The 13259-nt window shown below is 39.5% G+C and overlaps 1 protein-coding gene across 1 annotated transcript; it reads left to right on the top strand.

Annotated features, from left to right (window-relative positions):
* Positions 1–2391: 2391 nt before the first annotated feature.
* LOC113932594 (putative dimethylaniline monooxygenase [N-oxide-forming] 6) lies at positions 2392–12828 on the top strand. Its single transcript, XM_027611908.1, is given in 7 exon segments — positions 2392–2481; positions 3276–3438; positions 4652–4794; positions 6165–6364; positions 8912–9270; positions 11006–11078; positions 12486–12828. Coding segments are annotated over 7 exon segments (1371 nt in total).
* Positions 12829–13259: the final 431 nt, after the last annotated feature.

Here is a 13259-nt window from a genome sequence, read left to right as displayed (position 1 = left end):
CATGCTTTGTCTCAATAAACTCTGGGAATGCTGGCCAAACACAATATAAACACAACTCCCTGTCACAGTTAGCCAGCCCAAATCCCATCCTCTAGATTTCCCAGGCAAGATCAGGTAGACAAAAATTCCATGGAGCTCCCAAACTGCTCTCCAGGTGGTAGGATTGAGCCCCTTGCCTCATGTTTGCCTCAAGAAGCAGGTCTTTTGATTCCATTTCTATGATGGGAAAACAACACACAGCACACCAACAACTCTTTCCAAAGAGATCTACTCCAAAGATTCTCTCTCATGCTCCATGTTTTGGACTCTTATATTCTCAGTTCTAGTAGCTGAAACTTCCTTAGTTTCAGCTTCTAGAGCCCCAACAAGGGGCTCTCAGGAGCAAATTAAATCAAGTTTTTGACAGTTGGATAGGTCGAACAAGAAAGATCCTCTTAAGCAAATTAAATGCATTTGTGTCATCTTTGGCTTATATTTTCTATTTTTGAGAAGGTTTACTGAGGCTTAGTCAATAAAGTAAGAGATTTGTGGAATGTTGAAAGGACTTTAGTAAATATCTAGTTCAACTTGTTCATTTTACAGAGGAGAGATCTGAAGGCCAATAAGAACTATCACAAAATATACAACCAAGGGGTGCCTGGGTGGCTCAGTTGGTTAAGTGTCTGCCTTTGGCTTGGGTCAAACTCTAGTCTTCTCTAATAGTAATACAGTAAATCCTCAGTGATTTATTCTTTTGGTTGTATATTTTGTTTTTGTTTTTAAATCAGTTTTTAACTTTTTATTACTTTTTTGTTTTTTTAAAAATATTTATTTATTTATTTGACACACACAGAGAGAGAGAGAGAGAGCACAAACAGGGAGAGCAGCAGGCAGAGGGAGAGGGAGAAGCAGGCTCCCCGCTGAGCAGAGAGCCCTACATGGGGCTTGATCTCAGGACCAATGCAGCCAGATCACAAATTTTATTTAAGGAAGCAATAGATGACAGATCAGTAAAATGCAAAGTCAAGACTCTGAGTTATCCAAAAGACGGATATTTCTTTCCCATCAGGTGACTGGTTATAAGCAGAATTATACTCCATGGCCCCATGGGCTTTTAAACACATAAAAATACTCTAAAGTTTAGTCCCCTCCATACACTGCACCCCTTTCTTCTTTTCGAAGAAAAGGTGCTTGGTACATACAATCCATTCTCAGAAAGGGATTTTTGAAAAATGTGTTACATAAGCTTTTATCTTGCAAGTCCTGTTAGGCAGAAGGTATTCCGAAAGAAAGAAATGTGGTAATTCTAAACTTTTCACCATGTGCTTTTTCTGCAAAATGGAAACCAAATGAGGTTTAAACACTAGCAGGCTGAAAGTGAATATGTTTTAAGTTTCTTATACTCCAATATTAAGACCTCGTGTCCTCAAAAGACTTTCATGCTGCTGCTATACAAAAGGGGAAAACAATGGAACCAGAACTATCTGGACTTTTGGTGGATCAAATGAATGAAGTCCCCATTCATTTATTCACTCAACAAATACACTGGGAGTACACTATGTATAGGATACGATGTTAGGTTATGGCTCAGATAAGATGTACGGCAGGCAGCCAGCATTTTTAAATCAGAGAAAACAAGTCTCAGATTAACTATAATATACGTGAATATGTGATTAGGGCAGTAAAAATGATCAGAGGTTGGTAGAGGTGGGGTCAGGACGACTTCTGGTTGATAAGAGAGAGGCAAGGAAAGGCATGATGGAGGGGGCGACTTTTGAGTTGGCCCTTGAGAGTATATTTGGACAAGTAGAAATGGGATTGACAAGCAGAGATGGAATCTGAAAGAAGATCAAGGCAGACTGCTGACATGCATGCACAACATTCTCGAATTAGCCTCTGACCTCGCCCTCCAGTTGCTGACGTTCTAGTGGGGAAGATGAGACATGGACACAGTTATAACCCAAGACAGGCCGTGATACTGTGACCAGAGCTGCTTGGATCTCTGGGTCTAGGGCAAGCTCTCTCAGCCAGCGTCAGAGTCTGCGCTTACCTTCCCCCTTACCCATTCAAAACACACCACATGCTGAAATTGAAAATATGAGCTCTCTGAAGCAATTGTCTGTTGTTACATAATACATCTGTTTTCCTTTGTGTGTAGAACAGCCCTTTAGGGAAAATTCCAAGGAGGGTACATATTCTTCCTCTTCCTGTTATGATTGGCTGGGGTCAAGAGGCAAAAGAGCAGAGATTCATTCATGATGGAAATAATCCAAGGTCTTATCCTCTGTTTCCCCGAGCAGTCTTAGATTTTTTTAACCAGTCCCCTGCCTGAAGCTCAAGCCTCCCTCCCTTCAATGCACAGCTGAGAAACCTCCCTCCCACTTCTCCTTCTCACAACCACCAACGAAAGTTATGGCTGTGGGTGAATGGGAAAGACTGAAGCTTGAAAATCGGCCAGGCATGAGCCATCACCCTTTTTCTGACCTTAGCAGAAATTTCAAAGTGAGACTTAAAGAAAGTTAAAATCTCTGAGCCTGGTTATTATGAGAAACATAGCAACCATGACTAGAGGAAGTTTTATTTTCAAACTGAGGCCTCAGGAAGCCCCACCCCACACACAAGCCTGTCAGTCCTTTAGGAGACTTAGCAGTTATTGCAGAGATGACTTGGCTCCATAAATAACAATAATACTTCATATTTGTTTAGAATTCTTAATCTCAACTCATTACTGTTAAATACAAAGCATATATATGTAGTGAGAAAAATAATCAACAAAATTATGAATTGGGATTATATTTAATATAATTTCCTTTATTTATTATTATTTTATTTATTATATTTAATATAATTTTGCATATATTTACATAATAGTCATACTATGGAAGTGGCTAATATTTCCAAGGGAGAGTATCTGTACATTGCAAAGGGGAAATAAAGATTGATAACCTTAAGATATTCCCATATTTATGGAATTGATAGAAAATGAGGTCAAGAGAGAAAGAAGCCGGGAATGTCAGTTGAGGGTGGTAGTAAGCAAATGAGATGGCATCGTTCACAAGAATATTCAGTGTAATTTACCCCGAATCTATTAACTAGATGTCAAAAAAGTAAATATGCCCCACTGGGTAATTTCTCTTGAGAGATTTGAAGAATCACTATGACTCCTTATTTTGTTTTCCCATATATTTCTCAATGATCAGGGAACTCATGACAATTATTTCCTCTACAGAAACACTGTGAAAATTAAAACCCATAGAATTGTAAATAGAAGGAATTTCTTTCTGGTTTTCTTTAAGACCCTGGTTTCTAATATAAAGAAATGTCCCAACTTCTTAGTCACCGGACAGTGGGAAGTTGTTTCAGAAAAGGATGGGAAACAGGAATCTGCTATTTTTGATGCTGTAATGATTTGTTCAGGATATCATGTATACCCCAATCTACCAAGTGATTCCTTTCCTGGTAAGTTTGGAAAATATACAATAGTCTGGGGACATACACAAATATCAAGGGTTGACCTAGATCTTTCCATAGATTGTATGTAATAATTATTCTTAAGTTTCCAAAGATTTCAAAACAAAATTTTGAAGTCTGATGATATGTGAAATATAGAAATAATTGGCCTCCTGAACTCTTATGCTAAAAGAATCAAGGACCTGCAAGTCAGAGATCAGATGAAGACCTGTAAAGGAAGTGTTTGTGTAGAGGAAGGGTTTTTAAAAAGTCATCTGTAGGCACATTTTGCAAATTCACTTTAGAAATTTCAGTGTGGGGTGGGGGGATGGGTTAGCCTGGTGATGGGTATTGAGGAGGGCACATACTGCATGGAGCACTGGGTGTTATGCACAAACAATGAATCATGGAACACTACATCAAAAACTAATGATGTAATATATGGTGATTAACATAACAATAAAAATTTAAAAAAATAAACAGTAACACAAGAAAAAAAAGAAAAGAAATTTCAGTGTGTGTGTGTGTGTATAGTTGCATACTCCATTACTAAACAAAATGCCAAACATCAAATAAATACAATACACAAGCAACCATCCTTTCTCCTTCCTTCCTTCTTTCTTTGCAACAGGAACACATGTCCACTATAAAATACTAGACTTCCAATCTGCAAGCATGCTGTTCATAGGCCAAGATCATTAAGAGTAAGATTCAGGAAGAATAGAGGATTGAAAGCATGAAGGTTTTAAGAGGCAGTGTATTTAGGGGTTCTGAATGTAGCCTTAGAACACTCGGGCTCAACCTCTTATGCCGCTAGTTCCTTACCATGTGACCATAGACGAGTCACTTAATTTCTCTGTCTTGATTTCCTTGTCTTTTAAAATAGGGATACTAGTATCTGCCATTCAGAGATGTTATCAAGATTAAACGTTAAACTGTAAATCCTTTAGCAGAGGGCCTAGCCCACATTAAGTACTCAATAAATATTAGCTATGATGACTATCAAAATATAAGTTCCCATACTGTAGGTTTTTTAAGGCACTGTAAGTACTTAGTTGGGGGTTTATTGTCGAAAACCACTAAAAGGATTAACGCATTTCAACTAGGAAACTTTTTTAAAAAATTAAGACTGATAATAGGAATTTTTTTAAAAAATGGAAACAGTGAGTCTCCATCATTTCTTCTGAAAATCAACTCAAACCACTCCTCATGTTCCACTGAGGCTGACATCAGTTTCAAGGCCACTACCTCCACAGCAGTGACTATAAGGACCCAGAAGCCTTCAAGGGGAAGAGGGTCCTTGTGATCGGCCTGGGGAGCTCAAGATCTGACATTGCTGTGGAGCTTAGCCGTCTGGCTGCACAGGTACACTGTGAGAAAGAAAGCTGGGGTACAGCTCTGCTCTTAGATCAAAGCTTAGGCTCTGAGGCTCGTGTTTGCCACATCATAAGACAAGGGATCCACCTATTGCATATGCCCATTGAATCAAGGAGGACTTAAGACATTCTCCCTGTGAATCAAGGTAATGTGGCCCAGGCTGGCAAGGAAGTACATTCTGCCGGACCCAGAGGTAAGTGTACATGTGTATATATGTATATATAAGAGTGCATTTTTTGTTTTAATTTTGTGTTCTGATCACTTCTAAGCAAACTGTTGCTAGTCAGGATCCACCTTTATTTATATAACAGTATTTCTTATCACCTACCATACAAAAGGCATTGTGCTTATCTTTCCGAAGGTCTGGAAGACATGTACAATTTGGTTCTTGCTGTCATTTATCCACTCAAAGGCCAGTGCTCAACAAACACTGGGCACATGTTATATGCCAGAACTATGTCCGACTAGAATTAAACACAGAAATAAGTCAGAATACTTCTTGATTTGCAGGAGCAGTCAGTGGGTGGAGGTGAGATGACAGGCACGAAAGGAGGTAATAAAAATGCCACACATTAGGTGTGGCAATGGCAGCACCATAAAAAGAGAACCTAGCTTAGCCTGGATGAAGTCAAAGAAGGCTTCCCAAAGGACTCTAAGCTAAATCATCCATGACCAATAGACCCTGAAGAACTTAACCTATTTTTAAGGAAACATATGCTCAATAAACAAATTCTTAAGGGTATGTAAATAAAATTTAAGGAATTCTTTGAAGTTCAGTTCCCTTGGGTTGTCACAAAAGTGGCATAATAAACAAGCAGCTGGGCTTGTCTCAGAGCTGAGACAGCTGCCATGGTTTGGGTGCTTAGCAGAGGTCGTGGAGTGGGTGTGTAAGGACTGGAAGAGACTTCAGACAGAGAACTGAATTAACTCTTTGGCATCTCTTCAGCCTAATTTCAGGTAAAGATTTAGCTACATTTCTTCCACCCAATCCAGCAACTACCACCATCTACTACCACTGAGGCTCTGGACTGGCTGGTATCCACCAGTCCTACATCAATGTCTCTGACTCTGTGAAGATTAGGCCCATCACAACAGAATACACAGCCCTCTTGTTCCAAGATGACAGGTTCTCATTATTTCCACAACTCTGCACTACCCCTCTCGGGTGTAGAGGCAGAGTAGTTCTGTCTCTACCTAGTTTCAATCATGGACTATTCATCTTGACCCAACTCTTTAAAAATGCTTCTGCCTGGATATTGAGGGAAATGTATGGAGATGTCCACAGAACATGTCCATTGTGTCATATCTGCTTCTTTCTTACAGAGTGATATTGAAATCCATGTTGCCTTCCCCACCAGGTCATTATCAGCAGCAGAAGTGGTTCCTGGGTCATGAGCCAGGTTTGGAATGATGGCTATCCTTGGGACATGGTGTATGTGACCCGTTTTGCAACCTTCCTCAGGAATGCCCTTCCTTCATTTGTCTCTGACTGGTTATATGTCAAGAAGATGAACATGTGGTTTAAGCATGAGAACTACGGCCTGATTCCTTTAAATGGGTACTACAAATAACTCCTATTTTATCATCCAAAAAAGTGGGGCACTAGTTTCAGTGGAAATTTTCTCTCTAGGTCTAACTTTAATCAGCTCACTGAGGTTATTGGGATTGAACTGAGGACTGCATGACTGACACAGTATACTCGGAGATCACGCATGCGGTGAAAATCTTACTGAAATGACTCTAGTGGGGAAAGGTGCATGGGAAAATACAAAATGGCAAAGGAGCAGACAGCTAGATACCCCTGACATGCAAGATTCATTTATGGTAGCTACAAGCTATAGCATGGAATTTTGAGGGCTGAGCCAATTCATGAATTGTCCTTTTGCAGAATATCTTACCCATGTTATGGGTAAATGGGGATAGCAATAATAATATCTACCCCTCAAAACTATCGTGGTATGAAGTAAGATAAAAAAAATTAAGGCATTTTGTAAACTATAAAGCTTTACAAATATTGGTTCTTATTAATCTTAAATTTTCCAATATGCTTCTAAAGAGCAATGAACAAAGTAGTACTAATCAACATGTCTCAGAAAGCAGAAAATCTCAAAATGAAAGTGCACACCTCCTTAATCACAGAGTCTGGGATTTTAGCAGGACAGTCAGGATGCATGGAACATGTAAAACAATGAAGATTCACAAAACTGATGTAGCCTTTAAAATTAAGATTTGTTTATATACTTCTGTATAGAGACAGAGCCCAACACCTACTAACTAGAAAGGCATACTAGGGGCACCTGGGTGGCTCAGTCAGTGAAGCATCGACTCTTGATTTCAACTCAGGTCATGGTCTCGGGGTCATGAGGTCAAGCCCCGTGTCCGGCTCCATGTGGGCATGGAGCATGCTTAAGATTCTCTCTCTTTCTCTCTCCTTCTGCCCCTCTGCCCCTCCCACTCTGCTCACATGCTCCCTCTCTAAAAAAAAAAAAGGAAAGAAAGGAAGAAAGAGAGAAAAAAAGAAAAACATTCTTGGCAAAAGAATCAGTATATCCATAGAAAACTATTAAAGTGGGTAAGACAAGAAAGGACTCACTAAGAAATTTCATCTTGGCCCATGCTAACAAAAATGTTTCATTCTGGGGGCACCTGGTTGGCTCAGTCAATAGAGCATGCAATCTCAGGATTGTGAGTTCAAGCCCCATGTTGAGTGTAGAGGTTACTTAAAAATAAAATCTTTAAAAAAATGTTTCATTGTGTTTAGAGAATCAGATAAGGAAAAACAAGAGGAAACTGTAAATTGGAATAGCAAATAACAGGTTTAGGAGCCAGACCCTCACTCCACAGCATTTATCCTATCTAGTCTGGCAGACTGCTACATCCCTAAAGAAAAAAAAAAATGTTGATTTCATGGATTTAAAATTGTGTTTAATGTAACAGAGGCTCCAAAACCTGAGCTGATTAAGACTTTTTGTCTTGTAAGAGTAACTGTAAATCATATTCTGGCTTTGCCCTTTAGACAATTGAAACATAGATTTGGAAATCCATTCATTCCAAGAATGAAGCTCCCTCTTAGAAAAGGTTCCAATTACTGTAAGGTATTGATGACACCTTTTCACTCCTCCTTTGGGTAGGGGGCAGGGGGAGAAAAACAGGTTTTATTGTGACCTACTTTTTGTCACCTTATAAAGCAAAAGAAGAGGTGGCAGAATTATAGACATAGAGAATGGTGTGGAAGTATATAAACAGATTCTAAGATTTATAAACTTTCTGAGTGCTTCAGATACTTGGAATAAATTCCAAAATCTCTGAATCCTAGAATTTTGGCAATCAAAGTAAAGGAAACCAAACATGGCAATAAAGCAGCTCACCAAGTAAATTTGATTTTCTCATAGAAGACCTCATTTATAATAATAGTTCACTTACAACAATGACGCTTGCAAGTGGCAGACACTCTTTAAGTGCTTTCCAGGTAATGTTATTTAATTCTCACAACAACAGTATGAAGTAGATTCTATCACTATCCCCATTTTATACATAAGGAAACAAATACAGAGAAGTAGCCGCTCGTGAGAGACAGAGGTAGACTATAAATTTGGGCCATCTGGTTCCAGATTCTGCACTCTGAACCACTGATTATGTTTAGGAATTAGTTTTATTCTCATCTATTTGGTGAATCACGAAATCGTATAAGTACTCATAGGGAAATCTTCAAGCTTCAAAAGGCCAAAAGAGGCAGCTCAGACAGAAATTCTTTTTTTTTAAAGATTTTATTTATTTATTTGAGAGAGAGAGCAAGAGCGGGGAGTAGGGGCAGAGGGAGAAGCAGACTCCCCACTGAGCAGGGAGCCTGATGCGGGGTTCTATCCCAGGAACCCTGGGATCATGACCTAAGCTGAAGGCAGATGCTTAATTGACTGAGCCACCCAGAATTCCTTAAGGATTGTTGCGGACAATAGGAAAAAAACTGCCACAAAAGGAGAGCTCGGTAGTCCTCATGCTAATGTTTAACTCCTCAAATTTGGTTCCAGTGCTATAAACTATTGCAGATATTTCTTGGAATTGAGGTATGTTACAGCAAGAGCCTTTGTATCTTGTTTCTGAACAGTCCCCTGAGGAAAGAGCCTGTGTTCAATGATGAGCTCCCATCCTGCATCCTATGTGGCACTGTGTCCATCAAGCCCAGTGTGAAGGAGTTTACAGAGACCTCAGCAGCCGTGTTTGAGGATGGGACCATGTTTGAGGCCATCGACTCCATCATTTTTGCAACAGGCTATGGTTACGCCTACCCCTTCCTTGATGACTCCACCATCAAAAGCAGAAACAGTGAGGTCACCTTGTTTAAAGACATCTTCCCCCCAAAAATGGAGAAGCCAACCTTGGCTGTGATTGGCCTTGTCCAGTCCCTTGGGGCTGCCATCCCCACAGCTGACCTGCAGGCTCGCTGGGCTGCTAAAGTGTTTGCAAGTAGGTGGACCATTCTGTCTTTTATCCATTTAGTCAATGAGCATTTATTGAGCACCTACTATATGCCAAGTACTGTGCTAGGTGCTAGGAATACAAAGGGAACAAGACATATTCCTTGACCTTACACAGTCTAAAATAGAGCCAGGGGAATGTTAGGAAGTCTTAGGGTGTTCTGTAAAACAGAGGCAGGGAGTGGCAAGAAATAGAGAAAGGGACTAGAGCTTAAGAGCTATGTTACAGAGCTTAGACTTCTCATAGGGAAATTGGAGGGACTTTGCAAGGCTTTAAGCAAGAGAAAGACAGCAATAGGTAGAGGCAATGTCAAGATACACCGTGAAGGTTAGAAGGGCCCTGGAGGATGTTGCAGGCAATGCTAGAGATCTTACTGGTGTCAAACTGTCAGAATAGCAAGGTCAGGCCACACCCACTCTATTGACAATCTTCCCCTCCTCCCTCCACTCTAGACCCCATGGTCTCCAGTGGCTACAAGTGTGCTTTTGTGAGGAAATCAAGAATATGAGGATTACATGAAGAAAGGCAATGTCTTAAATATATTGATTTAATTTACATCAATCATACTGATCATCCTTATTACTTAAAGTGCCTTTTTATTCAAGGGTTCAAAAACCTTGGCAATATAGGTATACTTCACCTAACATATTGTCAGTAAAAACTTAGACTATAGGTAATGAAGAAAATGTTACAATCATAGACTATATGTTTTCTAAAAATGTTGTGGATAAATAAGCTATTTCAAGTGTACCACAAAGGATCATTATTTAAATAAACCCTGTCATGCAATCTTTTATAAGGGTGCTTTCTGTAAAATACTTCTATTGTGTTTTTCTCTTAAAGGCACAACAGTGCCAAGCACCTGGGGTTTTAGAAAAAAGTTGGTTACAGTTCATAAACCCAAGAAATTTACATGAAACAAAAGGTATCATTTATCCATTCATCAAATACTTACTGAGCACTACTATGTGCCACACTCTATCTTGGCACTTAGGACACAACATCAAACAAAGCAGACAAAAATTTTAGCAAACATCTGACCACAAGATACTTCCAGGCTAGGTAAGATGCTACCAATGACTAGGAAGTGTTCTGCATCATGAATGTCATAATAGCTTTCTACCACTGTTACAAAGGCAAAGAGCTACACTCAGTAATCAGATGACCCCTCAGTAATCAGATGACCCCTCCACTGCAAAACACTAACAATTTTCTGATGCCCCTTTAAGATCCCCTCTGGCTGCAGGCTGATGCTGGAAAACTCATGCTTCTTTCCATTGTTCCATTTTAATCGCCATGTCCCTTAGAGTGAACTATTTTACCAGATTATTTCTTGAAAGAATTATTAATAAGAGGATGAAAATAAGAAATACAAAGAAACTATTAAGCTATTATGTGCATGAGGTGCATCTCAGGCATGTTGAGGATTAGGCCTTGCATGACATCACAGAAATATGAGGTTGGGTGATTTGAAATCACAAACTTCTCTGTGGTCACTATCTCACTGCAGGCCAGCTTTGCCATTCACAGAGGGGTTCATTGCCTTCTCAAGTCTTTATTTCTGTAAATTGTTATTCTACTAAAGATACCAAAGGCAGCTCCTCTTGATACAAAATCTTTTAGGGACATAGTTCATAAATACTAAGAAAAATTCTTCATGTGTCATTATATATTTCTGATTTTTTCATCTTTTTAAATATTTCTTTCTTCATTTCTTTTCTAGAATCATGTACCTTGCCAACTACAAGTGAAATGATGGATGATATTGATGAGAAAATGGGAAAAAAACTCAAGTGGTAAGAGATTGTACTTGCTAATGAAACAAATCCTGTTTTTCCTTTACATGTAGGAAAACATTTATATATTTTATAATATTTTTGCTAGTCAAAGTTCATGTTTTTGGAACACTTGCTATGATCAAGCAGTATTCTACAGGAAAATAATAGTCATTACACATCACCTGTACTGTAGACCACACTACACTCTAGAGTACAGTTTCTCAAATGGAGGTGATTTTGATCCCCAGGGGACATTTGGCAAAGTCCAGAGATATTTTTGATTGTTCCAAGTATAGAGGGCGTACTATTGGCATCTAATGTGTAGAAATTAGGATACTGCTAAACATCCTACATTGCAGAGGACAGGCCTCCTAAACAAAGAATTATCCAGCTCAAATGTCTCCAAGAAGTCCTTTCCAACAGCCGCATGTCCACCAGCAAGTTAACTAGCTGGGAACCGAGCACTGTAATAAGAAAACCAAATGAAGAACTAAACTGAGTTCACCTGCCCTGGTATTTTCTTCTAAAAGAATATTCATTTCTGATTCATCCAAACACGGGTTCTCAAGTACAGCATAAATGGGACTGGAAGAAAGTCATTTAAGTGGCTAGACATCAGATATTTAAATGTAATTTTTATGTTAATTACTTCTATATAAGTAAATCTTTTTCAAATTCTATATTAAAATCTGTTGAAAGAATAATTAGATAATGAATCCCATTCAGATGAATAGGTGACTATATAAGAAGTTTCTTTCCTCTTTTGAACTCTAACACATCATTCACTGCCAGGTAGTTGCTGGCGAAGGTAGTTGCTGGCGAAGGATCTAGAGAAGGGAAGACTTGGAACTTTCAGACTCAACAAAACCTCCCCTGCATCTCATCCAGTTCACAGGACAGCTCTGCGAAGTGGGCACCCTTGTGTGCTAGCAATTCACACAGCTCACTCTACTTACCACCCTTTCTATTACAGGCCAGTAGGAATAAGGAGGAGGAAGAAGAGAAGCCCCAAAGTCAACCTCATTTCTTAAATGGTAGACTCTTTTTCAGGGCTCATAAAAGTAAATGAGGCCATGCCCCAAAATCTAACGCCGGGGCAGATCCTAAGCAATGTTTTATAAAGAATAACCATGTGTTAAAGAGTAAATTAAGTTAATCAGTCATCTGGATACATGAAGGTCAGTTCACTCCAGGCCAGAAGCAGAAGACCAAAATAACATCAAACTTAGATAGAGATTAGGAAGTAGAAAAAAATCAACCCATTTATAGCCAAAGAACAAATGATAAATTCAATGCTGTGGAGAAAGAAGAGTGGGATAGTTTGGGAGACGCTGACTAAAATGCTACTTTTCTGAGGTAGAACGTAAGAAACCAGTTCTTGGTTTACAACTGTGACACTCATTCCAGTATGCGTTCTTTCCTCAGGTTTGGCCAGAGCCAGACTCTGCAGACAGATTACATCACGTACGAGGATGAGCTGGGGTCCTTCATAGGGGCCAAGTCTAACATACCATGGCTTTTCCTGACTGATCCCCAGCTGGCCCCGGAGGTGTTCTTTGGTCCTTGCAGCCCATACCAGTTTCGACTGATGGGACCAGGGAAGCGGGCTGGGGCCAGAAATGCCATCCTGACCCAGTGGAATAGGACAGTAAAGCCCACCAGGACGAGAGCTGTCAGTGAAGCTCAGAGACCCCAACACTTTCACAATTTGCTCAAAATGCTTTCATTCCCAGGGCTTTTGCTGGCTGTTTGGCTTACATTTTATTAATGAGGAAGTCCTTTACGTCTCAAAGTTTAGCCTAGGAGTTTAATCACAGATATGTATGTAGTTTAACACTAGATATATACACATATGCATACATAAAATCTCAGAGCTACTCTTTCCCTTCCTGCAGATGTAAAAATGAATTCTGGCCCATTTAACTCAAAGTCTAAATAAAATGGAAAATACTCAGCCTCTCCCTTTCTGATGAAAATCTGTACTCTGAAAAGGCTTTTTGCATGCTGCATTGGCAAGTTTGGAGGTGCTTGAGATAAGGAAGAAGGAGAGTGAAGAGGAGTGAGCACAGATTTGAAGGATGAACAAAGTTTAGTAAATTTCTTAAGGGTGTTTTACCATGGGGAGAAATGACAACACAACAATGTTGAATCCTCTAAGCCGTGACACAGTATATCTCTTCATTTACTTAGATCTTCTTT

This window comes from Zalophus californianus, chromosome 10 (assembly GCF_009762305.2).
Source record: "Zalophus californianus isolate mZalCal1 chromosome 10, mZalCal1.pri.v2, whole genome shotgun sequence".
Taxonomy (NCBI): domain Eukaryota; kingdom Metazoa; phylum Chordata; class Mammalia; order Carnivora; family Otariidae; genus Zalophus; species Zalophus californianus.
This window is presented reverse-complemented; position numbering and strand designations above follow the sequence as displayed.